General features: G+C 36.4%; 5 protein-coding genes across 9 annotated transcripts; 3 read left to right on the top strand and 2 right to left on the bottom strand.

The window, feature by feature from the left end:
• Positions 1-4,507: 4,507 nt before the first annotated feature.
• LOC111492846 (transcription elongation factor SPT4 homolog 2) lies at positions 4,508-7,370 on the top strand. 3 transcript variants are annotated; one of them, XM_023142330.1, is made up of 6 exons: positions 4,508-4,686; positions 4,789-4,922; positions 5,050-5,141; positions 5,421-5,476; positions 5,707-5,768; positions 6,919-7,370. In XM_023142330.1, the coding sequence occupies exons 2-6, from the start codon at positions 4,833-4,835 to the stop codon at positions 6,967-6,969; spliced, it is 351 nt and encodes a 116-aa protein (XP_022998098.1). In that variant the 5' UTR covers positions 4,508-4,686; positions 4,789-4,832; the 3' UTR covers positions 6,970-7,370. The 3 variants fall into 3 exon arrangements, with proteins under 3 accessions (XP_022998098.1, XP_022998097.1, XP_022998096.1); XM_023142329.1 differs by having other exon boundaries at positions 4,786-4,922; XM_023142328.1 differs by having other exon boundaries at positions 4,774-4,922.
• Positions 7,371-7,869: 499 nt separating this feature from the next.
• LOC111492840 (elongator complex protein 5) lies at positions 7,870-12,595 on the top strand. 2 transcript variants are annotated; one of them, XM_023142318.1, is made up of 9 exons: positions 7,870-8,253; positions 8,356-8,448; positions 9,179-9,345; positions 9,439-9,488; positions 10,404-10,473; positions 10,644-10,867; positions 10,954-11,043; positions 11,985-12,060; positions 12,192-12,595. In XM_023142318.1, exons 1-9 carry the CDS (start codon positions 8,087-8,089, stop codon positions 12,383-12,385), a joined length of 1,131 nt encoding a protein of 376 aa, XP_022998086.1. In that variant the 5' UTR covers positions 7,870-8,086; the 3' UTR covers positions 12,386-12,595. The 2 variants fall into 2 exon arrangements, with proteins under 2 accessions (XP_022998086.1, XP_022998087.1); XM_023142319.1 differs by having other exon boundaries at positions 7,871-8,253; positions 9,442-9,488.
• A 992-nt stretch (positions 12,596-13,587) lies between these two features.
• On the top strand, positions 13,588-17,683 carry LOC111492836. Of its 2 annotated transcripts, XM_023142313.1 has the most exons (6): positions 13,589-14,613; positions 14,713-14,780; positions 14,893-15,533; positions 15,576-16,602; positions 16,691-16,802; positions 16,944-17,683. In XM_023142313.1, exons 1-6 carry the CDS (start codon positions 14,460-14,462, stop codon positions 17,576-17,578), a joined length of 2,637 nt encoding a protein of 878 aa, XP_022998081.1. In that variant the 5' UTR covers positions 13,589-14,459; the 3' UTR covers positions 17,579-17,683. The 2 variants fall into 2 exon arrangements, with proteins under 2 accessions (XP_022998080.1, XP_022998081.1); XM_023142312.1 differs by having other exon boundaries at positions 13,588-14,613; positions 14,893-16,602.
• A 61-nt stretch (positions 17,684-17,744) lies between these two features.
• On the bottom strand, positions 17,745-18,673 carry LOC111492844. Its single transcript, XM_023142325.1, has one exon. It carries the CDS (start codon positions 18,547-18,549, stop codon positions 17,917-17,919), a length of 633 nt encoding a protein of 210 aa, XP_022998093.1. The 5' UTR covers positions 18,550-18,673; the 3' UTR covers positions 17,745-17,916.
• Positions 18,674-19,113: 440 nt separating this feature from the next.
• Positions 19,114-22,730, bottom strand: LOC111492843 (chloroplastic group IIB intron splicing facilitator CRS2-B, chloroplastic-like). The gene is made up of 9 exons (XM_023142324.1): positions 22,557-22,730; positions 22,229-22,450; positions 21,902-21,986; positions 21,740-21,807; positions 20,747-20,797; positions 20,579-20,652; positions 19,738-19,796; positions 19,570-19,646; positions 19,114-19,419 (listed from the first exon to the last, which is right to left on the bottom strand). The coding sequence occupies exons 2-9, from the start codon at positions 22,442-22,444 to the stop codon at positions 19,303-19,305; spliced, it is 747 nt and encodes a 248-aa protein (XP_022998092.1). The 5' UTR covers positions 22,445-22,450; positions 22,557-22,730; the 3' UTR covers positions 19,114-19,302.
• Between the last annotated feature and the right edge of the window lie 3,814 nt (positions 22,731-26,544).

The raw sequence follows: 26,544 nt of genomic DNA, 5'->3' as shown, positions 1-26,544 counted from the left end.
TGATCGAAAGAAAGAATATATAAGTTTGAAGCCTAAATTATTTTGTGCTATCACTAGTAATATGAACCACGACCAAGGAATTTCCATATCTTAAGGTTCAATCACAAGGACGAAAGCCAAAAAGCTACAACAAACTTTGTACACTTATATTCGATCTATGGTGACCTCATCAAAAGAAATTCTAGAAGATGTTGGAGAACTCCCTTATATGATGTGCAAAGTTGAGTTTCAAGAAATAGATGCATTAAATGTACTTTACGTTGCATTTAATGAATTAAACTAGAACTAGTACAAAGATGACTAATAAGCACATTTCATTCATTGCACTATTTAATTATAATTTAAATATTTGTGTTTTCATATTTAAGCTAGGTTTTAATGTAGGAGTTAAAATTATATGGTAACCCGCATAGGTTACATATTCTACCATTAACTACGTCATTTTAATATGGAGGTTACGAGTATTTCTCATTTACTAGCCAATTTAATTTGAGACTTATGTGTCACATATGTTAATTATAAATGCTATATAAAACTTTTTTTTTTATTTGACACATCACATTTTGGAATAAAAAAGAATAGGATTTCTATTTTTTTTAGCTTTGTTGAGGGCTAAAATTTTCTTTGCAAATTCTTGTGTTTAGAATTTGCATATTAGAGTCATTTCGGTATTGATCAAACCTCGTGTAGAGTGCTTCGAATCACGAGTTTTTTTACTTTTGATCTTGATCATCAAGGTAATATGTTCTATATTTTCCCAGAGTTGATTTCATATCAACTAGCTACAAATTCCATCCATATGTATATCAATCTTGGATGATGAAACCCTAATTGAGTAACAAAGATATGATTGTTCTAATCAATAATTTGTTGAATACAACTCTGGGGAAACACTCGCACACTTTATTAAGATCAATCGATAAGAGATTTGCAAGACACTCCTTAAAAACTACTATTTTGTATTGCTTGGGATTTCTGATGATGAACTAAGTAGGGTGGAGGGATATTTATATTAGACCTATTCCTAAAATTTCTCGTTTTTCTAAAATACCTAAAATTTATTCCTAAAATTCTAAATCATTAACATAAATATAGTGACCCATACAATGGTTGGGGTTAACCCTATTTGGCTAGTGATGATATTTTAACATAATTATGTGAGTGTAGATTGATAGCCAACTGTCGCTTTGAGCAATTTGGGATTCTCAAGCGGTGCAGGTGCAAGGGTTTCCATGCCCATCGCCCTGCCAACAACATATTATCAGCTGGACTGTCGCTTGTTTGAACGCATTGGTTCTATACTATCAGCTAAAGTTAGGACAAAAACGTGTAACAACCCATGTCCAGGATTTGGATCATGATTTGAAATCTAAATTTTACTTCGGATGACTCCGACATTCCCTACATCCCCTACGACATTATCATGTTACCTACTCGATTCTTAAGAGTGAAGACTATCCCTACATACCAACAACATTTTCCTACATCCCTTACGACATGGTCACGCTACCTACATACTCCTCGTTTTTTAAGAGTGAAGACTATCCTTACATACCAACATGAGTTCTTCCCGCATATTTTGTCCTCACTCACATGCATCCCATGAAAACTTCTAAGAGGTCATCCAACATAGAATTGCTCAAAGTAAAATACACTTAACCATAACCATGAAGTTTCTATGATTGACCTACCGAAAAAGGTGTACCTTAACCTTATTGATATACATAATAACTTTTGTTTTTTTTTAAGTCTTTCTTAGTTATCATACCTTTAAGATCGCTATCACTCAAATGTTGTCTCATTTTATTTATATAACCAAAATCTCAAAAAAAAAATTCAAAATCACGTAGCCTAATATTTCTTTCTTATTTTAAAAATTAAACAAAATAAACCCATTTTCAAATTCAAACACAATCAGTCTATTTATTTCAAAACAGTTGAAGATTATGTAATGGAATTTAAAGAACCCAACCTCACATGAAAGATGACATTAAAGATGGTTAAATACAATCGTTCATGACGTTCAAATAGGTACATCAATGAGTATTAATTCGTTTAGAATTGGCAACATCTGGACACAACAAATGAAACAAATGTCCTTCTTCTCTCCCAAAACAATGTGCCCATGCCATGCATACCCTCTAATTAAGTAGACCTCCTATGCTCCAACTTGGAAGCCCACATGTGGAGGGCTACCCTTAAAATCAGCCAATTCCATCCCATTCTTTGATGTCATGAACTTGGCTGCACTATTAACAAAGTAGTAGGTGGTAGGGAGTGAGAATTTAATAAATTCCGTCGCTAGTAGATATTGTCTACTTTGGTCTGTTATGTATCGTTGTTAGTCTCACAGTTTTAAAACGCATTTTTTCAGAGCTATACAACAAGACCAATACTCATCTAGATATTGTTATCTTTATGCTTTTTCTTTCGGGTTTCTCTTCAAAGTTTTGGGCTTTCGCTTACTGGCTGTTACGAGTGTCAATTATGTGCATGCATTCCGCGCAGTTACAAGTGTCAATTATGTGCATGCATCCCACTTCACAAGGTTATAAATACAGGCTCAAACCTTTAGCAAAATGCACACACACACTCTTCTTTCTTTTGCTTCCAAGTACACAAAAAAAATCAAAAGAATGAAGAAAACAGGTCTTTGCGTTCTGGTGGCAGTGGCGATGGTGGCAGTTCTCACCGGAGCTCGTCTCGGGGAAGCAGTGACTTGCAACCCCATGGATCTGAGCTCATGTGTCGCTGCAATCACGTCGTCAGCGGCGCCTACACCGACTTGCTGTGCGAAGTTGAAGGAACAAGAGTCATGCTATTGTGGGTACCTAAGAGATCCAAAGTTGAAACCTTACGTGACATCTCCTCGCGTCAAAGTGGTTGCGTCCATCTGCCGTGTTGCTGTCCCAAGCTGCTAGAAACCATGCTCTCATAATGAAAATGGAAGTTGGTATATGCGAATGTAATCCCTATTACCAAATCAAATTATAAATAAAATTGGGATTATTACATACTTGTCTCTATCGTTCAAACTTTTTTAATTTTTTTGGTAATTAGAGATGTTTGTAATGGCTTAAGTCCACTACTAGTAGAGAGAAATTTCTACCCCTTTCGAGGCCCAGTGTTCTCGCTGACACTCGTTCCCTTCTCCAATCGATCTAGGACTCTCGATCCATCTCCTTTGGAGTCAGGGTTCGTGCTGACACAATGTGAGACCCTTCACAATCCATCTCCATTCAAGGTCAAACATCCTTGCTGACACACCATCTTTCGAGGTTTTGCCTCCTCGCTCACACATTGCCTAATGTCTACCTCTAATATCATTTGTAACTACTCAAGCCCATTTCTAACCGATATTGTTCTCTTTGGGCTTTCTGCTTTCATACATTTAAATAATGTTAAATATGTTTAATTTTTATACTCAAAGTAGAGTGGAGCAAAGTTAGGTTGTAACATTATTTTCAGGTTAGTTAGTTTGACCTGACTAGAAAATGTCAACCGGTAAAAAAAAAACAGCTACAACGTTTAAGTTGGGAGGTGGTAAGTCATGTTAAATTACAATTTTGTCCTTAACTACAATTTTTCTACCGACCTTATTTACCTACCCAAATTTCCACGTAAGCAGCTAACAATGAATTGACCAAGTCAAGTATTGCCAAAGTTGACTTGAAAGTCGTTAAGTCAAAAGATTTCTACGAGAACCAATAAATGAAAATTAATACGAAGGGTATACCTTTACTAAATTTAGATGGGGTTAATTCAAAATTTCATTTCAATTTTCTACCCTTATTAATATTATTGGGCCCTTCATTGTTTTGGAGAACATTTTTGAAACATTAATATTTTTATCTAAAAATTAGGATGCAGTCTCTCCCCAATATCTTATAATCTCTGCTCAATTAGTGTTAATAAATAGTAAAAGTATTGAAATAAAGTCTTGAAATAATAATTTTGATAAAATTAATTTTGAAATAAATTATTTTCGTAGTAATTTATGTATAAATTTATATCATGGATTTTAGTAATAATTTGTGCACCATTTATTTGGCATAAAAAATTAATAAAATGTGTTAACTTTATTTAATTTATCATCTATACTTGAGTAACTTTACACCATTTTAATAATATAAATTATTATAAATTTAGGAGTATTGAGACTAAAGTAAGATAATTAAATTTCAAAATTTTGGGCTAGAAATAGTGTTAATAAATTTTATTAATACATTTATATTTTTTAACTCGGGAATATTTTTTTAATCCGCTTATTTTATTTATCAAACTCTAAAACTTTATCTTTTTTTTTTTTTTTTTTTTTTTTTTTTTTTTTTTTTTTTTTTTTTTTTTTTTTTTTTTTTTTTTTTTTTTTTTTTTTTTTTGTGTTTAGATATTTATTGTGAAATAGTGTTTTTATTTTAAAACTTGATTTATTATTAAATATAAATATAAATTTTATATTTAATAAATATTTAAAAGTTTTAATTTCATTCAATTATTAGGGTTTAAATCGTCTCAATTCCCCAATTTATTTTGAACCCGGAATTTCTATTTCTTCTTCTTCTTCTTCCTCCTCAATCGGTACTCTTTCTTCCCAAAATTTCTTTTGCTGCCTAGTTTTTGCACCAAATCTCATTGACGCCGGCCACCGGCCACCGGCGGTACAGTCTCCCCCGACCATATATCTTTGTAAGTTCTTCATTTTCCAAATGTTTCCTCTCTTCCCCTAAATGGGGGATTTTCGCGAACAATACGTTAAATTACTAATGTTTTTAGAGTAATCGGCAGAAGGATCCAGTAAGTCATAGAAAACTAGACGCGAGGGATCGGAAGTAATGGCAAGCGCTCCTGCTCAAATTCCTACCAGTTTCGGGCACGAGCTCAGAGCTTGTCTTCGTTGTCGACTCGTCAAAACTTACGATCAGGTGAGCTGCAGTCTCCTATTTTCGAGCTTGGGATGTCATTATGAATGCTTGAATTGAATCTTTAGTTGTTCAAGATCTTTGAAATTTTTGAACTTTTTGTTGTATTGAGTATTGATCATGTATACAGTTTCGTGAATCGGGCTGTGAGAATTGTCCCTTCTTCAAGATGGACGAAGACCACGAGCGTGTTGTAGAGTGCACTACTCCTAATTTTAATGGGTTTGTAAAATATTCTTCGCCTGTAGTCTTTTTTGGTTGTGTTGGTGTTTGTCTCTTTTTATTTTTTATTTTTGGTAACTAGTTTGCTTCCATCGTGCCTTTGATTGAAGTTTGGACATGATATATAATTTCATTTGTTTCAATGGACATATTCAAATCTTTTTCATGGAATTTTTATAGATTCAATCGATATTAAAAGAAGTTATCAGCTTATGATCATGATTCTATATTACTGTCTAATTCACTTCCACTTCTTGTACCCTTTTGAATCAATCGCAGGATAATTTCTGTCATGGATCCTGCCAGAAGTTGGGCTGCTAGATGGCTGCGAATTGGTAAAGCTAACTATTACGCCCCTCCCATTAATGTTTGGAACTAAAGAATTAATACTTGCTGTATCATTACCTTGAAGACAAAAAAACCTACGACACATGAACACCGATATTAATTGGAATCCTTAGTGTATTATTTTCAAAAAAACAAATTTCTCTTTTAGAAAGAGAAGAAATGGATTACCACGGGAATTCCTTTATTTGATTGGAACTAATATTTTCTGCTATTGCAGGAAGATTTGCCCCTGGTTGTTATACTCTAGCAGTCTCAGAGGCCCTCCCTGAGGATTTGCAGGTTTGCAATCATTAAGTAGCATATTTGTTTACGTGTTCTGTTCTTCTGTGTTTATCATCTACCAGAGCCATCTGGAAAATCCATGCCCACTGGTTGGTTGTTTTAGTCAAGGACTTCTCATTTGATCTTTAATCCTTTATTTCTGTGTGTGTGTGTGTGTGTCCTTTTCTTTGATTCTTTGGGTTGTGGAAGTGTGACCTAAAAATAAATTCAGTGACTTCTCTTGTCCGTAACTTCAAAAACTAAAAATCATGATTGGCACCTTTAGTGAAGGTTAGCAAATCCCTGGAGAGGCTTTTGCGCATTTTTTTTATGGAAAGGGGTGGAGGAAGGAAAAGTGTAGTATTTAGTGAATTGGGAGGTGGTGGCTAGACTAGTGGAGTTCAGGGGCTAGGTATAGGGAATTTAAAGGCACATAACAAGGCCTTGCTTGCTAAATGGTTGTGTCACTTTCCTTGGAGCCAGATACTTATGGCGTAAGGTTCACCCTTTGAATGGCTATCAAAAGGGTCTCGAGAGATCTTGCTAGGAGTCTTTGGAAAGCTATTTCTAATGAGCCCCATTTGTTCTCTCAGTTTGTTCATTGTATAGTGGGCAATAGGGTGGATGCCTATTTTTGGGAAGATAAAGCTGTTGGGGGATACACCCCTCTGCTCTTTGTTTCCTTGTCTTTACCATTTGTCTGCCTTGAAATTTCCTCTAAGGCGTCCATTCTTCCCTCTTTTAGGGATTTCTCGCCAAGTAGGAAGCAAAAGAAAAAAAGAAAGCTTGCGACTCCACTTCCATTCCCTTCTTGCAGTCTCTCCTTTTTGGATTGCATGGGCTTTGTTGTATCCAAAATTATTGATAATGTAGCAGCAAGTATTCCTCTCAAGAGGGTATTACCGAAGTGGGAGTGCGTAGTAGCTTGACAAGTCCTATACCCCTTCCTCACGAGGGCGTGGAAGGAACTTTTTTGAAGCCCCCATCCGTTAATACTCACAATCTAGCTAATAAATGCATGAACATAAACTTTTTGGTGTCATATTTAGTACGTCAAAATGCAAAACATGAACCACCAAAACGTTTCATTTTACTCTGGTTGTCTCAGTTGGTGAACGACTTTGTAAGGTTCTTCTTCTTATATGATCTTCACACTTGTTTTCTGCAGAATATATGTGAAGAGGAGCGCGTGCAATATGCACCACCAAAACGTGTTTGACCCTACATTATCTCTAGCTTATCCTGATTTCGGAGAGTTCCACCTCGTTCTTGCAGTAGTATTTTAAGTCGAACTAGCGTTTAGCATTCGATGTCTTTTGGTTGAAATGAACAGAAGTATAGTTGCTAACACCTTGTATTGTACATCTTAATCTGCTTCCCCTTGTGCTTCCTTTTATTGCCTATACTCGCGAGTGGAAGAAGTTGAATTTGAGTTGCCTAGAACAATGCCGGTTTAGCCAAACACTGCTAGGTTATTGCTGTTGGTTGTTCAAGGAGAAAACATTTTAGCCCCCACCTCGAGTTCACATGCTCCGGTGGGATGACTTTGATAATCACTTTTGTGGTTCTCAATCGGGATGGACGAAAAAGTGATGGAATACATGTGCTCACTTTTTAGTACCCCTAATACATATGCTATGCAATGCTTCTTCAAGCGGATGTTAGGCTGATGAAAAGGCTTGATGATAAAAAGAAAAAAATTTAATAAAGTTGAACCTGAAAAGTAAAAGAAAAATATCCATTTTTGTTCTTCAATATATGCTTTTTGTTTAAATTAGTTAGTTAATTTAATGAAATTAAACATTGTTTTACACCATGTCAATTGAACATTAAAAAAAAAATTGAGATTATAAAACACTTTTTCTCAATTTAGTCTTAATTTTTAATTAGTTTATGTTATAGCAAATATTGTTTCGTTGGGTGTTTATCGTTCTTTACGGTTTTATAAAACGCTAGATTTTTTTTTTAAAATTTTATAAAATGCATCTACGAGAGAGATAATAGAACATGATGATTTAATCTCAGCAATTAACTTTAGGATAAAAGAAGATTTTCTGACCAAATTAGAAGAAAATACATTGGCAGAAAAGTGATTTTTTAACAAGCGACGCTTCCGAATCTCCTAAACTCTAAACCTAACGCGCCTTTGTCTCTCTCACTTTCAGTTCGTATCCCTTTCCTCGACTTCGTAGTTTCTTTCAATAATCTCATACATTTCTGAATTGCTTCGTTGTTTGTCCACAATCTACTTTCAGCTTATGGTTACTCAGTTTTCAAATTGAGTGTCGAAGTTATTCCGTAATTAAGGACTTGAAGCTGCTATATCCTCGCCAATAATGGCGGATTCTATTTGCAGAGCACTTAGAGACGGTGCGTTAGAGGGAGAGCTCGCGCCTGCTCTCACCTTAAAGGACTCCATCAATTCGCCATTCGGTTTTCACGCATTTGCCCACGTTTTGATGCAGCTTTCGAGCAATATTTTGGCGGGTAAATCGCAGTCTCGGTTAGTTTAATTCCCTTTTAGAGATGTCATTTAGGAGATTGAAATTGTTCGGCTTTGGCAGTCGTTTTGACTCTTTCTTTGGTGGTGCGATTTTGATCTCAGAGGTCTCGTTTTGCTTGCGTTCTCTCGAAGTCCAGCGTATTACCTCGAGCTGTTGAAGAAGAGTGGGGGGAACGTGGGATCGTCTGAAAAATGGTGAAGTTCTCTTTGCAAATTCTTGCACCTGTGCCTTTTTTTATAGTTCAATTTCTGTGAGAGTGCCGGGGTTACTAGGGAAGAAACGCTTGTTAATTAGTTTAGTGAATGCACATCAAATTATACAAAATACCTATGAAGTTTCAAGTTCAGGGTGGGTTTCAATTATGCCTTTAAACTTGGTAAAGTTTCATTGTTTACCTTTGAACTTTGAAATTCATTCCAAAAATTACTATATTGAAGATTAAGATTGTAAAATATTACATAATCATTTTTTAGACATCACCTGCCACATTAATTTACAGAAATAATATTGCAAATGATGTCATATATGCCTTATGATTTTTACACATTAGCTGTCTATCAATTTCCATCTTGTTTTAATGAAAAGAAAAAACTCGCAAAGTTGGAAGGTATTTTGTGTAGTTTAACATAATTTTGTCAATATCTTCTTAACATTCCCTCTTAATTTCAGGTTTAGAAAATAGTATAAGGCGATACTCAGCTAGTAGATTATCGATATTAATATTAATTTTGGTGAAAATGACGCTACAAAGTAGCTAGCATATTTCTCACCATGAGGGATGGAATGAGTCTTGTATTCTTCAGATTGACTTGAATTTATCATTAGATAAAAGGCATACTCTTTCATATTTCGTATCAATGATTTCTTTTTTGGTTTACTGTTATTTTTTATGTGCAAGTTCAATTGACTATTTTTGTGTTATAGGATTCAAATTTTGGACTGTTATACAGATCCTCTTGGTTGGAAGGAACGGTTTACGGGGGGTGAAAAAATTTCAAATGTTCACCAAGAAGTTTCAAATTTATCTCATCTTTGTACAAATGTGAGGGATATGGATAATCTATTCTCATCAATTATTACGCTTGGAAAAGGTATGACTATAATCTTGATTGAGAATATAGCGTAGTGATTTTCTGGGCTTATTTTGCAAGAAAAAGGTCACAAGTTAAACTCTAATGTTCTAGCAGGATTTGTTGGAGAAGGAACTGTACGCTTTTGTGTTGCCATAGACTCAGTATGTTCTCTCCCTCTTTGGTACCATTCAAGGAACCACTTATTGTTAGTATTAACTATGAGCAGACTTGAGTCCCACAGTCTCTTATATTCTTTTCTTGTGTATAGTACCTATTGAATATAATTAAGAATACCAAACTGTCCAGGCGTATTCTCCTTTATCAAACCATCCAGATAATTTATTTTCTCCTGCATATTACTCATTAAATATAGTTAACATCTTGAGACTATCAAATTGTCAAAGAGTATTCTCCTTTCTGGGTTCTATGTTGAAAGTTGATACTTCCTTTCTTCGTTGAGGTGTGGCAGCAAGAAATGCATATAAACAATGTGAATCATCAGTTGGTCAGATTCCATAGGGATAAGCTCCACTCTTGTTTATAGTTGTTTTGTAACAGTCCAAGCCCACCGCTAGACGATATTGTTCTCTTTGGGCTGTTCTTTCGAGCTTCCTCTAAAGGTTTTTTAAAACGCATCTACTAGGGAAAGGTTTCCACACCCGTATAGATGCTTCGTTTTCATCCCCAACCGATGTAGGATCTCACAATCCACCCTCTTTTAGGGCCCAGCTCCTTACTGGTACACTGCCTCGTGTAAACCTCCTTCAAAGTTTAGCCTCCTAGCTGGCACATCGCCCGGTGTCTAGTTCTGATACCATTTGTAATGACTCGCTCACTGCTAATAGATATTGTTCTCTTTGGGATTTCCCTTTCGAGCTTCCCCGAAAGGTTTTTTAAAACGCGTTTACTAGGGAGAGGTTTCCACACCCTTAATAAAAAATGTTTTGTTCTCCTCCTCAACCGACGTGGGATCTCACTTGTTATTTTTGCTCTTTTCTTTATTTCCATTCACTACTAATTTGAATGTTGTTGCTTTTATTTTCTCATTTTTATTTAATCTTCTGAAATTTTACTAGGTAACCGATATGTTAAGGCATTCTTCTACATCAGCAGTTGCAGGTCTTTTAAGCAACTTTCGGAGCAATGGTATGGATATGATACGATATATTACCTCTGAAATTTTCACTGCTTAGATAAATCAAATCTTATGAGTTATGATTAATAGTTCACTTGATAGGATAGCTCTTATTTAATGGCATGGATATGATATGATATGATATATTAATCCTGTTTGAACTGTTTACTTGTGATTTTAGATAAGGTTTCAAGTACATTTTGGTTGGTACATGAAGACCTTCACGAGGAAAAGGTCATAGCTGCTCTTGAATATATGTCTTCAATGGTGGCCACAGTTGAGCCATTAACTCCATCCCCATATGTGTGCGAAAGCAGTCTGAACACTCCCTATCTTGAACACAGCTCTACTAAAGGGAGGTTTCATGTGCGGATTAAACGCAGAAATGGACGCGTGCGAGTCATTGTAAAATCTGTTCTTTTGCAAAACTTTTGGTATTTACTTTTGAAATTCACGGTTATAACCATAGATTCTTGATGTTCAATGTTTAGTGTGAAAATTTTAAAGTTGAGCAGTCGGGCATCAAATTTACGTCCATTTCATCTGAAGATGCAGTCGTCAATCAAGGGCTTGTACCGAAGGTTAGTTATCTTGATTTTGGCCTCTTTCATTGTTTCCCAATATTGGACTCTTAAAAATTTGGATTTACCAAAATTGAATTTTATGGTACAAGGAATCATTTTCTTCTTAGGTTTAGGGTTTGTTTGGAATACCTTCTAGTTTAAGCATTTTTTAGAAACGTATTTTTATATCTTACATTTTTTTTTTTATGAAAATATGTTTTTTTTTCTTATGGTATATTTTGAAGATTTTCGGTTAATCACTTTAAAATCATTTTTGGATAATCTATGTTTAAATGTTTCTTCAAAATAGATTTTTAATTAATCTAATTTCTTAAATGCTTCTTCTTTATTAAAATTTTTCTAAAAAATACTTTTATTCTTCTAAAATCATTCAAAAAGTCACACTAATCATACTTTAAATTAGTAGTTTTTGCAAAGATGCTCATAGAAAAATTGATTTTGTTAAAAAAAAAAAAACTTATTTTTTTCCAAAGTTATTCCAAATGTACTTTGCATCCAAGTTTGAATACACAAGCATGAGGATCTACTCTTGATATGTCTGATCTTTCCCCAACTAGTACAGTGATAGACCCTGAGTCACTATGGTCAATACACGTAGGATTACGAAATAGAAAATAGGGGAGACGAATGATATTGTATGTGAGAAGTCAGCGTGGGCGTGTGTTGCTGTGATTTTGTACGCTCATGTGCTCCTGTTCGTATGTTGCTGAACGTTTTGTTGTATAAGGATAGTCTTTTAAGGGCATTCCGGAGGGAAGGCGAATGTATGCTTTTGGTATTTTGTTTTAGGACTCGTAATTCCAGTGTTCTTGGAGTTAGGGGAGCCCTCGAATTGAATCTCCCTTGGCTGTTGCCATAAATCATTAGTCATTTGAACTTTTTTCTCATAAATTTTCATGAATGAAAAACTGATGAATGGACTACATTTCTTCTCTCAGGTGCAGTTCAATCTTCAGTTGTCTGAGAAAGAGCAAATTGACAGGGCTAGAGTTGTTCTTCCTTTCGAGCATCAAGGTTCGGATTGTCAATGCCCAATCTTTGCACATTGCAAAATAATTCCAACCTGATTTGATCCTATTATCCAGGCAGTAAGAGTCTTGACTAACGGTTCTTTATTGCTTGCACAACGTCGACTTTTATTATAGGAAATGGTAAACCGATACAAATATACGATGGTCGAAGATCTCTTACAGACAGCAAAGATGACGACAAACCTCTCTCGACCAGTGAGAAAAGCAAGGATGAAGGAGCAGGGAAGGGAGAGATCATATATTTTCGCGATTCAGAAGACGAGATGCCAGATTCCGATGAGGACCCTGATGATGATTTAGACATATAATTTTGAATGAAGGTAGAAGATTTGTATCATATCTATCTTTTCCGAGATCACTTCAAATTGTTGCTCTCCATTTTATGTGGAACAATGTGTGGAGTAGCAACCCAGACGTGACGACAAAATACGAACATTACCATTACCAGTTTGTTTCGTCTTTGGGATGATTTTTAGGACTGAATTATTCTACAGAGTTTGTTAATTGTTTCCCATGAACCTCTTACAGTTCCATTTTTTTCTTTTTCAAAGGCTGAAAAGGGTGTGAGTAAAAGATATTTAAAAAAGAAAAGAAAGAGATAATAAAAACTAAATAGGAGAACCAATCTATTTGGACCATTTTATCTTTCTTTTCTTTTGCTTTATATGTCCATATTCTGCTTGGAAAGCAACTGTTGGGCTCATTTTTGCTATACATTTATTGTATATATTTGTGAATGATACAAAATTCCACTGTCAATTGGACCATTTTTTTTCATTCTTGTCATTGAAATGCTTTGGATTATTCCATTAGAGAGAATATTCACTTTTTGCCTATCATGTTTATGCTTCACTAAAAGTCTCGTTAGAACGGCAGCCTGCTGCTGGCTTAGTTCTTGACGGCAATAGTGCTATCAATGCCAGAAGCCTTGCATCAAGCTCGGTAGCCAACCGCCCCGATTCCATCCGAAACTCTTAGCAAATCTTTGATAGTTATTAAAGTAAAGAGGTTCAAATGTTAGTATTTGATCTTTTTTTCTTTTTAATGATTATAAATGATTTATTTGATCCAAACGATTGCTTGCTTGGCGGCACCGACAATAGTCCCATTATATGATGGGAAAATGTAAGAAATTAAAATAAAGAAAGAAATTAACAAAAAGGAACCAATGGAAGGTCGAGTTTCCAAAGATATGATACTCGCAGCGCGTAGATTCGAGCAAAAGAGGATCGTGATTTTGGAAAAAGGTTTGAAAATGGGGTTCCCAATGTGCCAGGGCTGGCGACGTAGACTCAACGGTGTTCGTATCACATAATTCAACTAAATATTTTTTATTATCCTTTTTTTATTTTTTACTTTTGGATAAATATAACCTTTTTCTTATTTATTGAACAGATTTATGGTACATAAATTAAGAAAAAGGATACAATTTATGAAATTGAAAATTAAAAAATAAAATAAGCTGAAGAGTATATTTTTAATCTTTTTAATATTATCCGACGTGTCGTCTCTGTAGTTCCACTTCTCCGCGCGTGGCCTTTCCAAACGTCCTGCAGCCTCTGCAAATCCCTCCCTCTCTCTCTCTCTCTCTCTCTCTCTCTATCAGTCGGGTTTTACAGAAGAGAGAGAGAGAGAGAAGATCAGTGGCATCGCCTCGAGCAGCTTCATTTTCTTGGTTATCGTGGTTACACGACGTCGTTCTGGCCGGTTCTATCCCTTTTTTCCGTTTCCGTTTCGCGGTTTCTGTGCTTCTTCCTGTTCTGTTTCCATTTTTCTTCTTTGATTCTCCTTGTGCTCGCTTCTTTGGCTCTGTTAACATTGTGAACCGTGTTGGCTGATTCTGAATTTGTGTTCTTCCTGGCCTTTGCGTGTCGAAGATGATGTGCCTCCCTGACTCAGAAACTGGGTCAGAACGACTCAGGGGAATTACCGATTGGGGGCTGTTTTTTGTGGTTTTGGCTTTGTCACTTCGTCGTCCTCTGCTGTCTGCCTCTTCCACTTTAACTTTCAATTCTCAGTCCACTTTTTGATTTCTCTGAAACTCCCTCCTGCGATTCTTTGTTTTCTTGTCTGCAGGTCCCATTTCTCAATTATTGTACCCCTTTCCATTTTTTCTCACCCTCTTTCTTTTGCTTTCCTCATAATCTTCCATTTGCCGCTTGTTTTGTATTGTTTCTGTGAACCTGTTTTATTGAGCAACATGCCCATTTTTGTACGCCCTTCCTGTTTGAAGGGTTAGAGTGAGTTCTTGGGATTGTTTGAAGAATGAAGAACTTCTTGGATGAACTAGGCCAGGTGGGTTGTGAGATTGAGGAGGGATTTTCTTGGTAGACTGAAGAACATCAAGTCAAGAGCTGGGGGTTCTGACTCTGTTAGAGATTAATGGAAAATACAGGAAGAACATCGTCATGTTTAGCTATTTCAGAGAAGAAGACACAGAAGCCTGGTGGGTGTATTGGCATTTTCTCCCAGCTCCTTGATTGGAACAGGAGATTGGCTAAGAAAAAGTTCTTCTCCATGAAATTGCTTCCTCCAGGTTATCTTTCTTTGCTCTGTCTAGCAGATACTCAGCTTAAATTTTCCCATTTTGCTTTCTAGCTTGAAGTTTAAACTTGATTCTATTATGTTTCACTAGCTCGTTCAAAACAAGCAACCAAGAAATTCAAAGGAGGTGATAAGATGCTGGCTTCCAAGAATCATTTGGTATTTACTTGTATTCTCAGCCCTTTCTTTTTGATACTTTGTGAAATTGTTGTGTTCTTTAGCTTATTTGTTTGCTCTTTTCCCCGGATATCGTGCTTTCGTCGAGAAATAGATTGCCGATGAAAATAGAGGCGGTTTCCCAAATGTCATGAAGAATGGAAACCACTGTACTGATAGAGAACACATGAATGAAATGCGAGCACCTGGTCTGGTTGCAAGACTCATGGGGCTTGAATCCATGCCTGTTATGATTCGAGATAGGCCAAAGAAAACTGATTCTTCTAATCCTTGTGATAATGTGGAAAAGAAAATAGTTCAGGATTTGAATTTGGGAAACCCCCCAAGTGCAAAAATTGAAGCAAGGCCTCTAAAGCTTCGAAAAACTGGGCTGGAGGAGGGAAAGGTGATGAGACGGATAGGCGCTGAGGTAATGCAGTATAAGAGTGTTATGTCACGATCGAGGAAGCGTCTTCCTCCTCCAAAGTTTCTTTCATCAGCCAAAAGTCCAAGGCTTCCCTCGGGGAGGAACGCCTCGAAAGCATCCCGGTTAATTGATGTTGCTAGTAAAATATTGGAGCCTGGCCTGCTGGCATCAAACAGAGCAAAATCTGCTATCACTCTTCCTAAGTCTATGCATTGTTCTCCTAATAAGGTTACATCGAGGGACGTTGGAGTTGTGCCATTGGAAGGTTGTGATTCGTCGAAAACCTTCATCGGACATACGTCGTGTAAAAATTGTTGTACATTGCTGAAAGTTAATGTCTTCAATCAAAGTGTGGAAGAATATCCATCTGCAAATCCACCCCTCAGTTCAACTTATGGTAATGCCTGTTTGCAGGAATCAAGGAGTAAAGCAATAACCCTTGAATTACCCCTCCAGCAACAAAGAACACCTCTGATCAAACATAATGAATCTGAGGGCTGTATAATATCCCGTGTCGATTCTGTTGTAGAAAGAATGCCTCTGCACAATGAATCTTCATTCTCATTGTCCAGACCGTCCAGCCAACAATTCAAGCTTGGGAAAAATGAATCATCTATTGTCAAGCATCACAATCGATCTGAAGATCATATGACATCGGTCAGGGATAGGATGTTACCGAAGTCGAAGTCGAGTATTCCACAGAGCAGAAGAACCACATCGCCTGCAAATGCTGTTGCTGGGACCAAAAATTTTGTTTCGTTAAATCGAAATCTTAATGGCTGCAACAGAGGGAAGCTACCTTCTAAGGTGGAAAATTCTAAGTTTGGCCTAGAAAAGAGGTCTTTTAATGGAGGTGAAGATTTCTCATCTCAGGCAGGTACCTCACCAAGGAAAAGGAGGACTACACACTTAAGTGGGCGAATCGAAAGCAAAGCTTCTGTTGATTCACCTGCTGCAAAACAACGATCCCCTCAGTTTGATCAATTGTCTAGAACAAGTTCAAGGCTCGAACGCAAAACTCTCCCTACAAAACAGCCATGTGCCAGTACTAGATCATCATGTCGTAGAGACGCTGCTGATAGAGTTTGCAAAAGGAACAACGACATTGCTTCGTTCATCATTAATTCGCCCGTTAGGCCGAATACTGCAGTTTCAACAGAGATGAATGTGAGTGTGGGAAATGAGAGAAATATGTCTTCCCAAAAGCCATCCTTGTTAGGAGGAGATGCCTTAGATATCCTGGAACAAAAACTAAAGGAATTAACTTCTCAAGGAGATGACGAGTTGGTATTGAAGAAACCCACTTCTATAATCATTCAGGAACTGATAGCTGCTGTAGAAGCTGCTCGGAAAGTTTCCTCAGAGGGTTCTGCTGTCAATATGGATGTAACATCCTGTGTAAGAAGCCTTTCTATTTATCTTATGATTGTTTCCTATATATATTATATGTTGCTTACTATGTCTTCGTCTATTTCTGCCTTTCCAGGATGATTCGAATGAAGAAAGTCTCACAAAAACATCCGATGGGCGAGATCGTCTTAGCCCTGGTTCCATTCTCGAAGCTTCATTCTCATCCAGTAGCATGGATGAGAGCTCAGGTTAGAAGTTTGGTATATCTGATAATACAAAACTCACAAGAGTGAAATTATGTTTATCCAAAATGCTAAATCTCCTCTGCTCTTTGTAAAAGCCTCCATGTGACTGAGAATAATTAGTTATGCCATCCCTTTTCATCACAGGATGTAGACTGCCAGCCGAGTCCGTTTATTGTTCTATCGATCAGTCGCAACTGTCTGAACCCGAAACTGATCTTTTCGATTCTGCAAACTCTTTGAGCGAGGGGAAGGTTGGGAGCGAAAGCTACAACCTTACCGGTGTAAGATTGGCAAGTAGTAAGCTTGCTCATGCAAACGAGGTTATGCTGAACGCCAAAATTTTATTTGGCAAGGAAGAAGACAACCTTTTCATCGACGAACTGAATACATTCATGTGCGAAACGTGGACGAACTTCAGTGATGTCAACAAGGAGGTAAACCATCAAAGAGGGTTTCTTTTCGACTGCTTGATAGAATACTTCGACTCGAAACATAGCCAGCTCTACTACTGCAGACCCAACACTTGGATAAGAACGTCCCCAGCAGCTCCAAACGCAAGAACATTAATCCAGGACATCAAGAAGGAGATCAAAAAATGGGGAGATTTTGTTGGGATGATGACCGATGAGATAGTAGAATGGGAAATGAGTAATTCCTTGGGGAAATGGAGTGATTTTAGCATTGAAGAACTGGAGAGTGGCGCTGAAATTGCTGGGGACATACTTAAAATATTGGTTGAGGACACTGTAACAGAGCTTTGGGAGTGCAGAAATGGCTGATTTTTTGTGTACAAAATGGATTAAGGTTAAAAGTGTTCATTGTTCTTGACTAACCTTGTAAACAGGCTTTGCTAATTGCTCAAAACTCCCTAATCTTTGCAGCAATTGTTGTTAATATTTGTTTTGGTTATCATATTAATATTTAATTGAAGTAAATCTGTTACTATAATCTTTGCAGCAATTGTTCTTCCCCTCATTCATTATTTTCACAAATCCAAATTATCCATTACAATAAAAGAATTAAAAATACCCTCAAAATCCAATCAAAGCAACAAAATTTAAAAGAAAGTGGAAGAACATTAACAAAAGCAGATCTTCTCAGCCAGTTCTTGTTTCTTTCAAATCTGTCTAACACCCAATACAGTCTTCCCTCTCCTTCCACCTCCTCTCTTGTTTTCACCGTTAATGGCGTTTGCCGCCGCAGTGGAAAACCCCTTCAGCTCCTCAAATCCAGCGTAGCTCTTCCTCGCCGCCGCCAACCCTCCGCCCCTTTTCTCCCCTGCACTCGCTGACTTACTCCCCCTCGAATTCGCCGATATCCCTCCAATGTTATTCTTCCCCCACGTCTTCCCTGGCGGTGTCATCTCCATCACCGGCGATAACCCCGGCGGTGGCCTTTTGTTCTCCTTCCTCAATACAGAAGAGAAATCCGGCACCGATTGCGCTACTGTTGCCGACCTTTTCCGAACGGTCTCCGAACCCACGAATCTCACTTGCTTCTTCGCCGGTGGCGTGGATTTCTCGGGCTGTTCGCCGTCACGGTACATGGAGTTTCTCAATCGGAGCTTGGATTCTCTAAGCTCTGCATAGGCTCTGTACCTTGGTCCTCTTTCCATGGAAAAAGTCTCCGCGGTGAGCTGGAGAGGAAAGTAGTGGTGGGTGGCGGAGTTCTGGTGGAGGAGGAGGGATCTGGGGTCGATGGAATGAAAGGGGAGATGGGTTTGGGTCAGATGATCGAAATTGTCCGCCATTGTTGAGGGTTGAGGAAGCTCTGTGTGCGTTTTGTTTGAATGAAGTGAAGAGGGAAGAGATGATTAAAAGGTAAGTCTTTTGTGAGGTTTGAAAAAAGGGTAACTTGGTTCCTCAACGGTCTGAAATAGAGACAGGGAAAAGATCGTGTGCTTTCGATTCTACTTTACAATACTTCTCTAACGTTCTTCTAGTTGAGATGGGGACCCACTTTTCAGAATATTTGGTCAAAGTTTGAATCTTGATTGGTTCATTGATTTGGCTGCGAGATGATAGGAACCTTGAATTTTTCTTTTTTTAAAAAATAAATAAATCATTTTCTTTTTTTGAAAATTTGAAAATAGTATTAAATTTTGTGTTATTATTATTATTTTTTTCTTTTTGATAATATTTTTGCATAGAACGTTATAGATGAAAATTATATCTAGTGGTGTATACGGTGTCATCTTAAGTTATATGTAACTCGAGCATAATTAAGTTAAGATAATATACCTTATTCTTAATATTATAGGTGAGAATTGTTCGAATCCTCACGGTCGATGCAACCAAGATTTCGATGCATTTTATTTGTCATTTGAATCATCTAAAGATTTCATATTCATAAGATCATCAATACCCCGACCTTCATTTTGTCTATTTCATTTCTGATTTTCTCATCTACATCGATGAACAGTCAATCATTCTATTGTAATAAGCTCAAATTTGATTATCTTTACAATATGATCAAAACAAAAACAATTCTTTTCCCCATAGGATCAAACCTTGTGATACTTGTATTTCTGGGTCAAGTTGAATCTGTCGACTCCTTTGCTGAATCCTTTCAGTGCAAGGGTTCTCACTGCCTCAACCCCTTGTTCTAGTGCTGCATCAATCTGTTTGGGTAGTTCGATTCGTTTATTTTAAATATGATGATATGAAAACCGAATTCGAAAAAGAGGAAAAAAAAAAAAGTACTTTCCGAGTTACAACTTATGACGTAAAGAAAAATGAAACTGCATTAGAATGCGAAGGCGACTACTCACCTGTTTTCGCTCAACTGAACTGAACTTCTGCAGGAGAAAAGCTTTCATGTCCATAGTCCCAGGTGGGTTCCCAATTCCTAGATTTACAAGAGCAATGTAGTTTTTTTACACTTGCTGAAGTAGAAACTTAACGAACGTTTTCGAACTAATGTTAACAAAAATACATACCGATGCATAACCGAGGAAACTCGCGTCGGCCATCCAGATGTCCCATTACACTCTTCACCCTGTATAACTAGAGAAATCAATAACAGCTTTTTATGCACATGCTGCCATAAATTTCTCAACAATAATGAAAGCCTACCAAGTTAAATGACGAGAAAAAAAATGCATGTGTCATCCTCCTAACTAGAAATTACCAATATGAAACATGAGCATCAAGTATTCAATGGGAAGAAGTGAGGTATTGGATGAAAAACATGCGGTGTTTGATCCTAGGTTAAGGTGGTCATCACGAATTGAACTCATTCTGTGACAAGCCCAAGACCACTGCTAGTAGATATTGTCCTCTTTGAGCTTTCCCTTTCGAGCTTTCTCCTCTGGAGCTTAGTCTCCTTGCTGGCACATCACTCGATGTCTATCTCTAATACCATTTATAATGACCTAAGCCCACCACTAGCAGATATTGTCTTCTTTGAGCTTTCCCTTGAGGGGAGTCTGCTAGGGGGAGGTTTCCACACTCTTATAAAAAATGTTTCGTTCTTCTCACCACCGATGTGGGATCTCACACATTCCCTCTAATTTCTTTACTATTCTCATGGCTCTACCTCTTCAAGAAGTACTTTCTTATGAAGCACTTTAAGTACTCCTTTTTTCCAAACATACTTTTAATTTTATGTTTTCCAAACATGATGATTTTTAATAGGGAGTCTTTTCAGTCATAAAGCACTCTAAAAATCATAACCTAACCATGTCAAGATTAGAAAAATTGAAAGCACGTATCAATTAAAACTAGAAAGAAAAAAAGAAAGAAAAAGGTGAGATCTAAACAAATATTTCATCGATATACCCGTTATGATGGCCGTGGCCTCCCTTTGGCTGGAGCCTAAGAACGCCATTTGGCAAGCTCATTTCATCATAAACCTACAATGGTAAGTGTGTACAGATACTTCCATTACAATCTAATCATTTTGTAAGCTAACAAATGAGGATTGCAAAGAGATATTGCAACTTATACCAACAAGATGTGACGTAAAGGTATTTGATAATGTACAGCAAGAGGTCCAACCTATAAAAATTTAAACAGAAAGTGAGGTGAAGAGATAACTGTCTCAAATATTATGAAAAAAATAATTCAACTAATGAATGAAAGATTCATAGAAGATATATAATTGGCACATTAACACTTAGAAACATAAGGGATCATCGATATGCAGGGTTCATAGGACACTCATGAGCTAAAAGATAGATTTAGCCAGTGAACAGGATGATTTCTAATTCTACAATACTATAGCATCATCTAACGGCAAATATGCATCTCTAGGGCAATAAACGGGTAATTAGAAAAATGAAAAATCGAAGTATCTCATGGAGATCTGTAATGGCCCAGTTCACCGCTAGCAGATATTGTCCTCTTTCGGCTTTCCCTTCGAGGACTTTCCCTCAAGGTTTTAAAACGCGTCTATTAGGGAGAGGTTTCACACCCTTACAAGGAATGCTTCGTTCCCCTCTCCAACCGATGTGGGATCTCACAATCTACCTCATTGGAGACTCAGCGTCCTCGCTAGCACACTGCCCGGTGTCTGACTTTGATACCGTTTGTAACGGCCCCAAGCCCACTACTAGCAGATATTGTCCTCATTGGACTTTCCCTTCAAGGTTTTAAAACGCATCCTACTAGGGAGAGGTTTCCACAACCTTATAAGGAATGTTTCATTCCCTTCTCCAACCGATGTGGGATCTCCCAACATCATCACTATGAAATCCTACCATCGGTTAACTTTGTGTTTCTCTCTAACTGCAGCATAGATACTGTGTCATTTTTTCAAAGGAAAACAAAAGAAATATCCATAGGAATTTAGGACCATGCAAGAACCTCAATGAACACCATATCCTTTGCTTCAAACTAAGTTTCATCCTTAAACTAGGGAAATAAACAAACCAACAGTCTACTCTATCCTGTATGGCATGTGTATTGAACAAAAGAAAAATTAAGAGACGAGTGACAAACCGATTCTCCACAGAAATTCATGTAAGTCTGAGGCTTTGCCAACAGAATTGGTACTTCTCCGATTGAACCTGCACTGATCATTCAAGAAAACTCAACGAACTTCAAATCTACCAGTATATGGAAATCCAATTCAATAACAAAAAGGGAGGAACAAAGGCCAACCTATTCCAATCAAGGCTTTGGATTGTATTGTGTTCATCAAAATGCCCTGCGCCTGAGCAATGCTATCGATCATTTCGAAACCAACCTAAGCAGGACAACCCCAAGAGTCACTAAGTTCCATTGCACATTAAGAGTGAGAGATTGGTAAGACTTTTTAGAATGACAAAACTACTACTAACCAATACTACATAACCAAAATTCATTAAGAGTGAGGCTTCCTACCAAAAGTGCTAGAAAAATATGCTTAATTGGGAGGTACTACTATCAAATTCCATTCCAAAATCACTCTAAAAGTTCAGTACAATGACTTAAAGAATGTTTTATTACATTGTGCCGAGTCCCATGGTACTTATTCCCTGGGTTACCCAGTCCAACAATAAGCCAAGGAGTATACTCCACTTTAACGCCATTATCATTATCTTGCAATGAAGCTCGTACAGAAAGCCTCGTCGGAACCAGACGCTTTGGGAATCTAGAAGGGAAATGGGCACTGCTCGAATTGGAAAATAAGCAAACACTTGGGACCGATGCTGCATATAACATTGAAACCTAGAACAAAATTGAGAAAACCCATACAGAATCATGTCATTTCATTGAATTTCTCCTGGCGAAGCGAAGCAAATTTTAGGAAATCGAAGAAGATAAAAAACTGAACCTGCGTGTAAATTGGATGGTTTGGTTGAAAGAGGAGTTGATTTGGCTGAACAGAAGCAGCTGTGGACGCTGTTAATGCCGTAGAAGAAGAAGACACCCTATCGTATTGTTCCGGAAGCTATTCTGGAAATTCAGCTGGAAAGCATTCGGGAAGGAGGGCGTTTCTGAATGGGTAATTAAAATAAAATAAAATAAACCGCGCTAAATTAATAAAAATATTATTAATTTTTTATTATCTAAAAAATACATTTAATATTAATTTTCGATAATTTCTTTGTTTTTATTAACACCCTTAATTTTTTAAAATAAAAAATAAAAATACCCCCAAACTTTTAAATTTTTATTTTTACTTCGAGGGTATAATTGACTTGACCTCCTCACTCACACGCACGAGTCTTCATTCTATGGACTACGATAGCTCCGATAGCTATAAATTTACATAAAAATTTAGTGGTCGAACTATACGCTTTATCGAAAATTAACACTAAAGAATTTGATAACAAAAATAAGATGTAAATATGAGATAAAAGTTAAAAATTAAATTCTATATTTTGAAAATTTATCTTCGGGGTAAAAATATGTTTAAAGTTTTCTCATGATCTCATTTGAACCTACATGTGAGATCCCACATTAGTTCGGGAGAAGAACGAAGCATTTTTTATAAGAGTGTGAAAATCTCAATAGACATATTTTAAAAACCTTGAAGGGAAGCTCGAAAGAAAAGTCCAAAGAAACTAATATCTACAAGTGGTGGGCTTGTGTTGTTACAAATGGTATTAAAGCTAGACATCAAACGATGTTCTAATGGGGAGGCTCAATCTCGAAGGGGTGCACACGAGGTGTTAGGCCCCAAAGGAAGTGAATTAGGGGATCTCACATCAATTGAAGAAAAAAACGTTGGAACCCAAAAGGAGAGTGGATTATGAGATCCCATATCGATTTGGGAGGAGAACCGCTCAACAATTTATTTATTAATTTATTTATTAATGGGAATAATGAGGTTGAAGATAGCATGGGTGCATGCAACATTAAATGATAATGCATTGGGTTGAGCGATGATAGGAATGTGAGCACTAAATAGAAATCATATGATTCAAAAGATTATAGTAAAATAAAATGTAAAATTGAGGGTCGATCATGTGCCCAAAAACTATAGAAATAAAATAACCAAAAGCTTTATTAGTGGAGAGTGCATGCATTTGACAGCCATTACCATGACAGCCAACAAAAATAATAATAATGATAATAACACCAAAAGGAGGCATTTAATTATTATTTTGTCATAAATTATCCAAAAAGAATTTTATTTTTTTAAATTAAAAATAAAAAAACCTGTTTTGGAAAATGAAAAAAAGAAATGGGAGTGTCCTTTTCTTGCCGTTTGTAGGCATTGAATAAAATATGATATCAATACATTTATTTAATTTCCAAATTTCTATGCCCCTAATTCAAATCTCATGCTCCTATCTATTAAATAAATCTAATGAACTTTTTTAAATTAAAAATTAGAAAATGTATCTGTCGTTTTTTTAATTTAATTTAATTTTAAAAATAATAATAATAATAATAAAAAGCTAATATTTTATCCCTCAGCTTCTAATTCATAAAATATTATTTTAAATTTTTTTCATTCATAATTTTAATCAAAATCAATTAATTTGGACAAAACAATCCAATCGACCCTTGTAGCATCTTAACAGTGCGACAAGGTGCACACCCGAGTTTATTTTGATTGCTACGGACAATAAAGTACAACGTTTTGACACTGTTATGACCCCTATGCTTATGTTGTGACCTGGACGTTGTAATAGCCCAAGCTTATTGCTAAAAGATATATAGTCCATTTTGGCTCGTTACGCCGTCAGCTTCATGATTTTAAAAACGTGTCAACTAGGAAAAGGTTTCCCCTCTCTAACCAACGTGGGATCTCATAATTCACTCCCTTAGAAGCTCATTGTCCTTGCTAGCACACCATTTGGTGTCTGGGTCTGCTCTAATATCATTTGTAACAATCCAAAGTTCACTGCTTTGCCATTAGGTAAAGATATTATCCGAACGTATCGTCATCAACTTTACAATTTTAAAATGCGTCTGCTAGAGAGAGGTTTCCACACTCTCTGAAAAACATTTCGTTCTCCTTTTCCACCAACGTGGGATCTCGTAGTTTAAAGCATTAGTCCATATAAACATTACTTAATACATTACTCATGAAAATAGATTAAAATAGATGGTAGGTCATACATGCATTGTTGTATTTGATGTAAAGGTAGGTGAGTAAATTAAATTAAAATATTTGAAAGTTTTAGAGAATAAAAAATTTAATTTTTAAAAACTAAAATTAAAAATAATTTCCATGGTGGGGGGATGCCTTTTGATTTGCACATCCAATGTGATTCGAAGGATTATGGATCCAATAATAGTTGCGTTTTTGACCAATCGGAGACAAGCTGGCTTTAACCTCTTTTATTTATTTATTTATTTATTTATTTATTTCCACTTAAATTATTAATTAAAATGTTATGGCATTTCATCATGTCATAAAAAATTAATAATAAAAATCATCATGTCAGCCTCAAACCAAATTAATGAAAGTTTATCTTTAAGCTTCATATAAAATATTTGTTTAGTGTATATATTAAATTTATTTAGTTTCACTTTTTATTCTCTAAATTTTTAATTTCTAAAAAAAAAAATTAATTTTAATTATTGTCGATAATTACAAATAATTATCTAATTTATGTGATCACCAAGTTCAAACCTCAAAAAATCTTAATATAATTTTGTTGCGAGTCAAATGCTTATTTAATTTTTGAATATTAAAATTTTAGACAAATTACTATAGTTTGCATATCTTGTATTTAAAACACTACAACCGACCTTTGTGCTCTCCTTCTACTCACTATGCACCTACTATTGACAACCATCTTAACGGATTACTACTAGAGGTGGTCGTTCGAAATGGTCAATGAAGGTGGTCACACAAAGATGTTGATTGAAATTGGTTACCGGTGATGGGTGTGTGATGGCCGCGGGCGGGGAGTGATGTATGGATAGTGGTCTCTAATAATAGGCAGTGGTAGCATGGAGTTATTAAGTATCTTTGTCATTTGCAAAAAACCACCTTGATATTGATTGAGAAGTTTTACCTAAACACTTTTTAACCTTTGTCAAAACCATCTTAATATTGATCGAGAAATTTTACCTAATCACATTAAAACTACATCTAACCGAGAAGGAATTAGTCTTGTTGTTTAATCAAATTGTGAACAACATTCAATGGTCGAGTAAGTGATCTTAGTGTTGGGGTAGGAAAATACATTCATATGTAATATGTTTCATAACCGGTGGAATCTAAGTTTCATGATTGTTTCTAGGGCTTTGCTTTCTTTTTTTGAGTAGAGTTGGAAGTATAATATTTCTCCACACACGATTCAAGCATGTGCTCATGAACATGAACCCACTAGTTAACTCGTTAACGTGCCCTCTAGGACTATAATCTAGTACATACCCACATCCACATTGCTGAAAATCAACGAAAAAGAAAGGAATTCAGGATGATATTAAAGGCAACATGCATCTCCGTTAATGGAAAAAAATTTGTAGGTTTATCCAATTTTAGTTAGGATGCAAGTGACAATGACAAGACTTTGTGTGGGATTTTCGTGTTCTTTCTTGATCGTTCTTATATTTTTCTCCTAAATTTCTGCAAGGATTTGACGTGAACATGTGGACTTCCAAACCCTTGAAGTTCCAGCGCCTGTTTTATCGTTTTCTTTGGATGGAAGTTTGACTTTCCAAAATCCTCCAAACAAAAAACGCTTTTTTTTTGGTTGTTCCTCCACAAATAAGAACAAAAAAGAAACACAAACACTAAAGAAAAAGGGTTTAATTTGAAGTAAATCGAAAATCCCACATCCCCATTTCGAGTAATAATTTGTAATAGCTCAGACCATGGGTGGCAGCCGCCCACAGTGTGGCGCAACAGCGAA

The sequence above is a fragment of the Cucurbita maxima genome, unplaced genomic scaffold (genome assembly GCF_002738345.1).
Source record: "Cucurbita maxima cultivar Rimu unplaced genomic scaffold, Cmax_1.0 Cma_Scf00018, whole genome shotgun sequence".
Classification (NCBI taxonomy): Eukaryota; Viridiplantae; Streptophyta; class Magnoliopsida; order Cucurbitales; family Cucurbitaceae; genus Cucurbita; species Cucurbita maxima.
The sequence above is the reverse complement of the archived record's forward strand: the minus strand, read 5'-3'. Positions and strand labels throughout refer to the sequence as shown.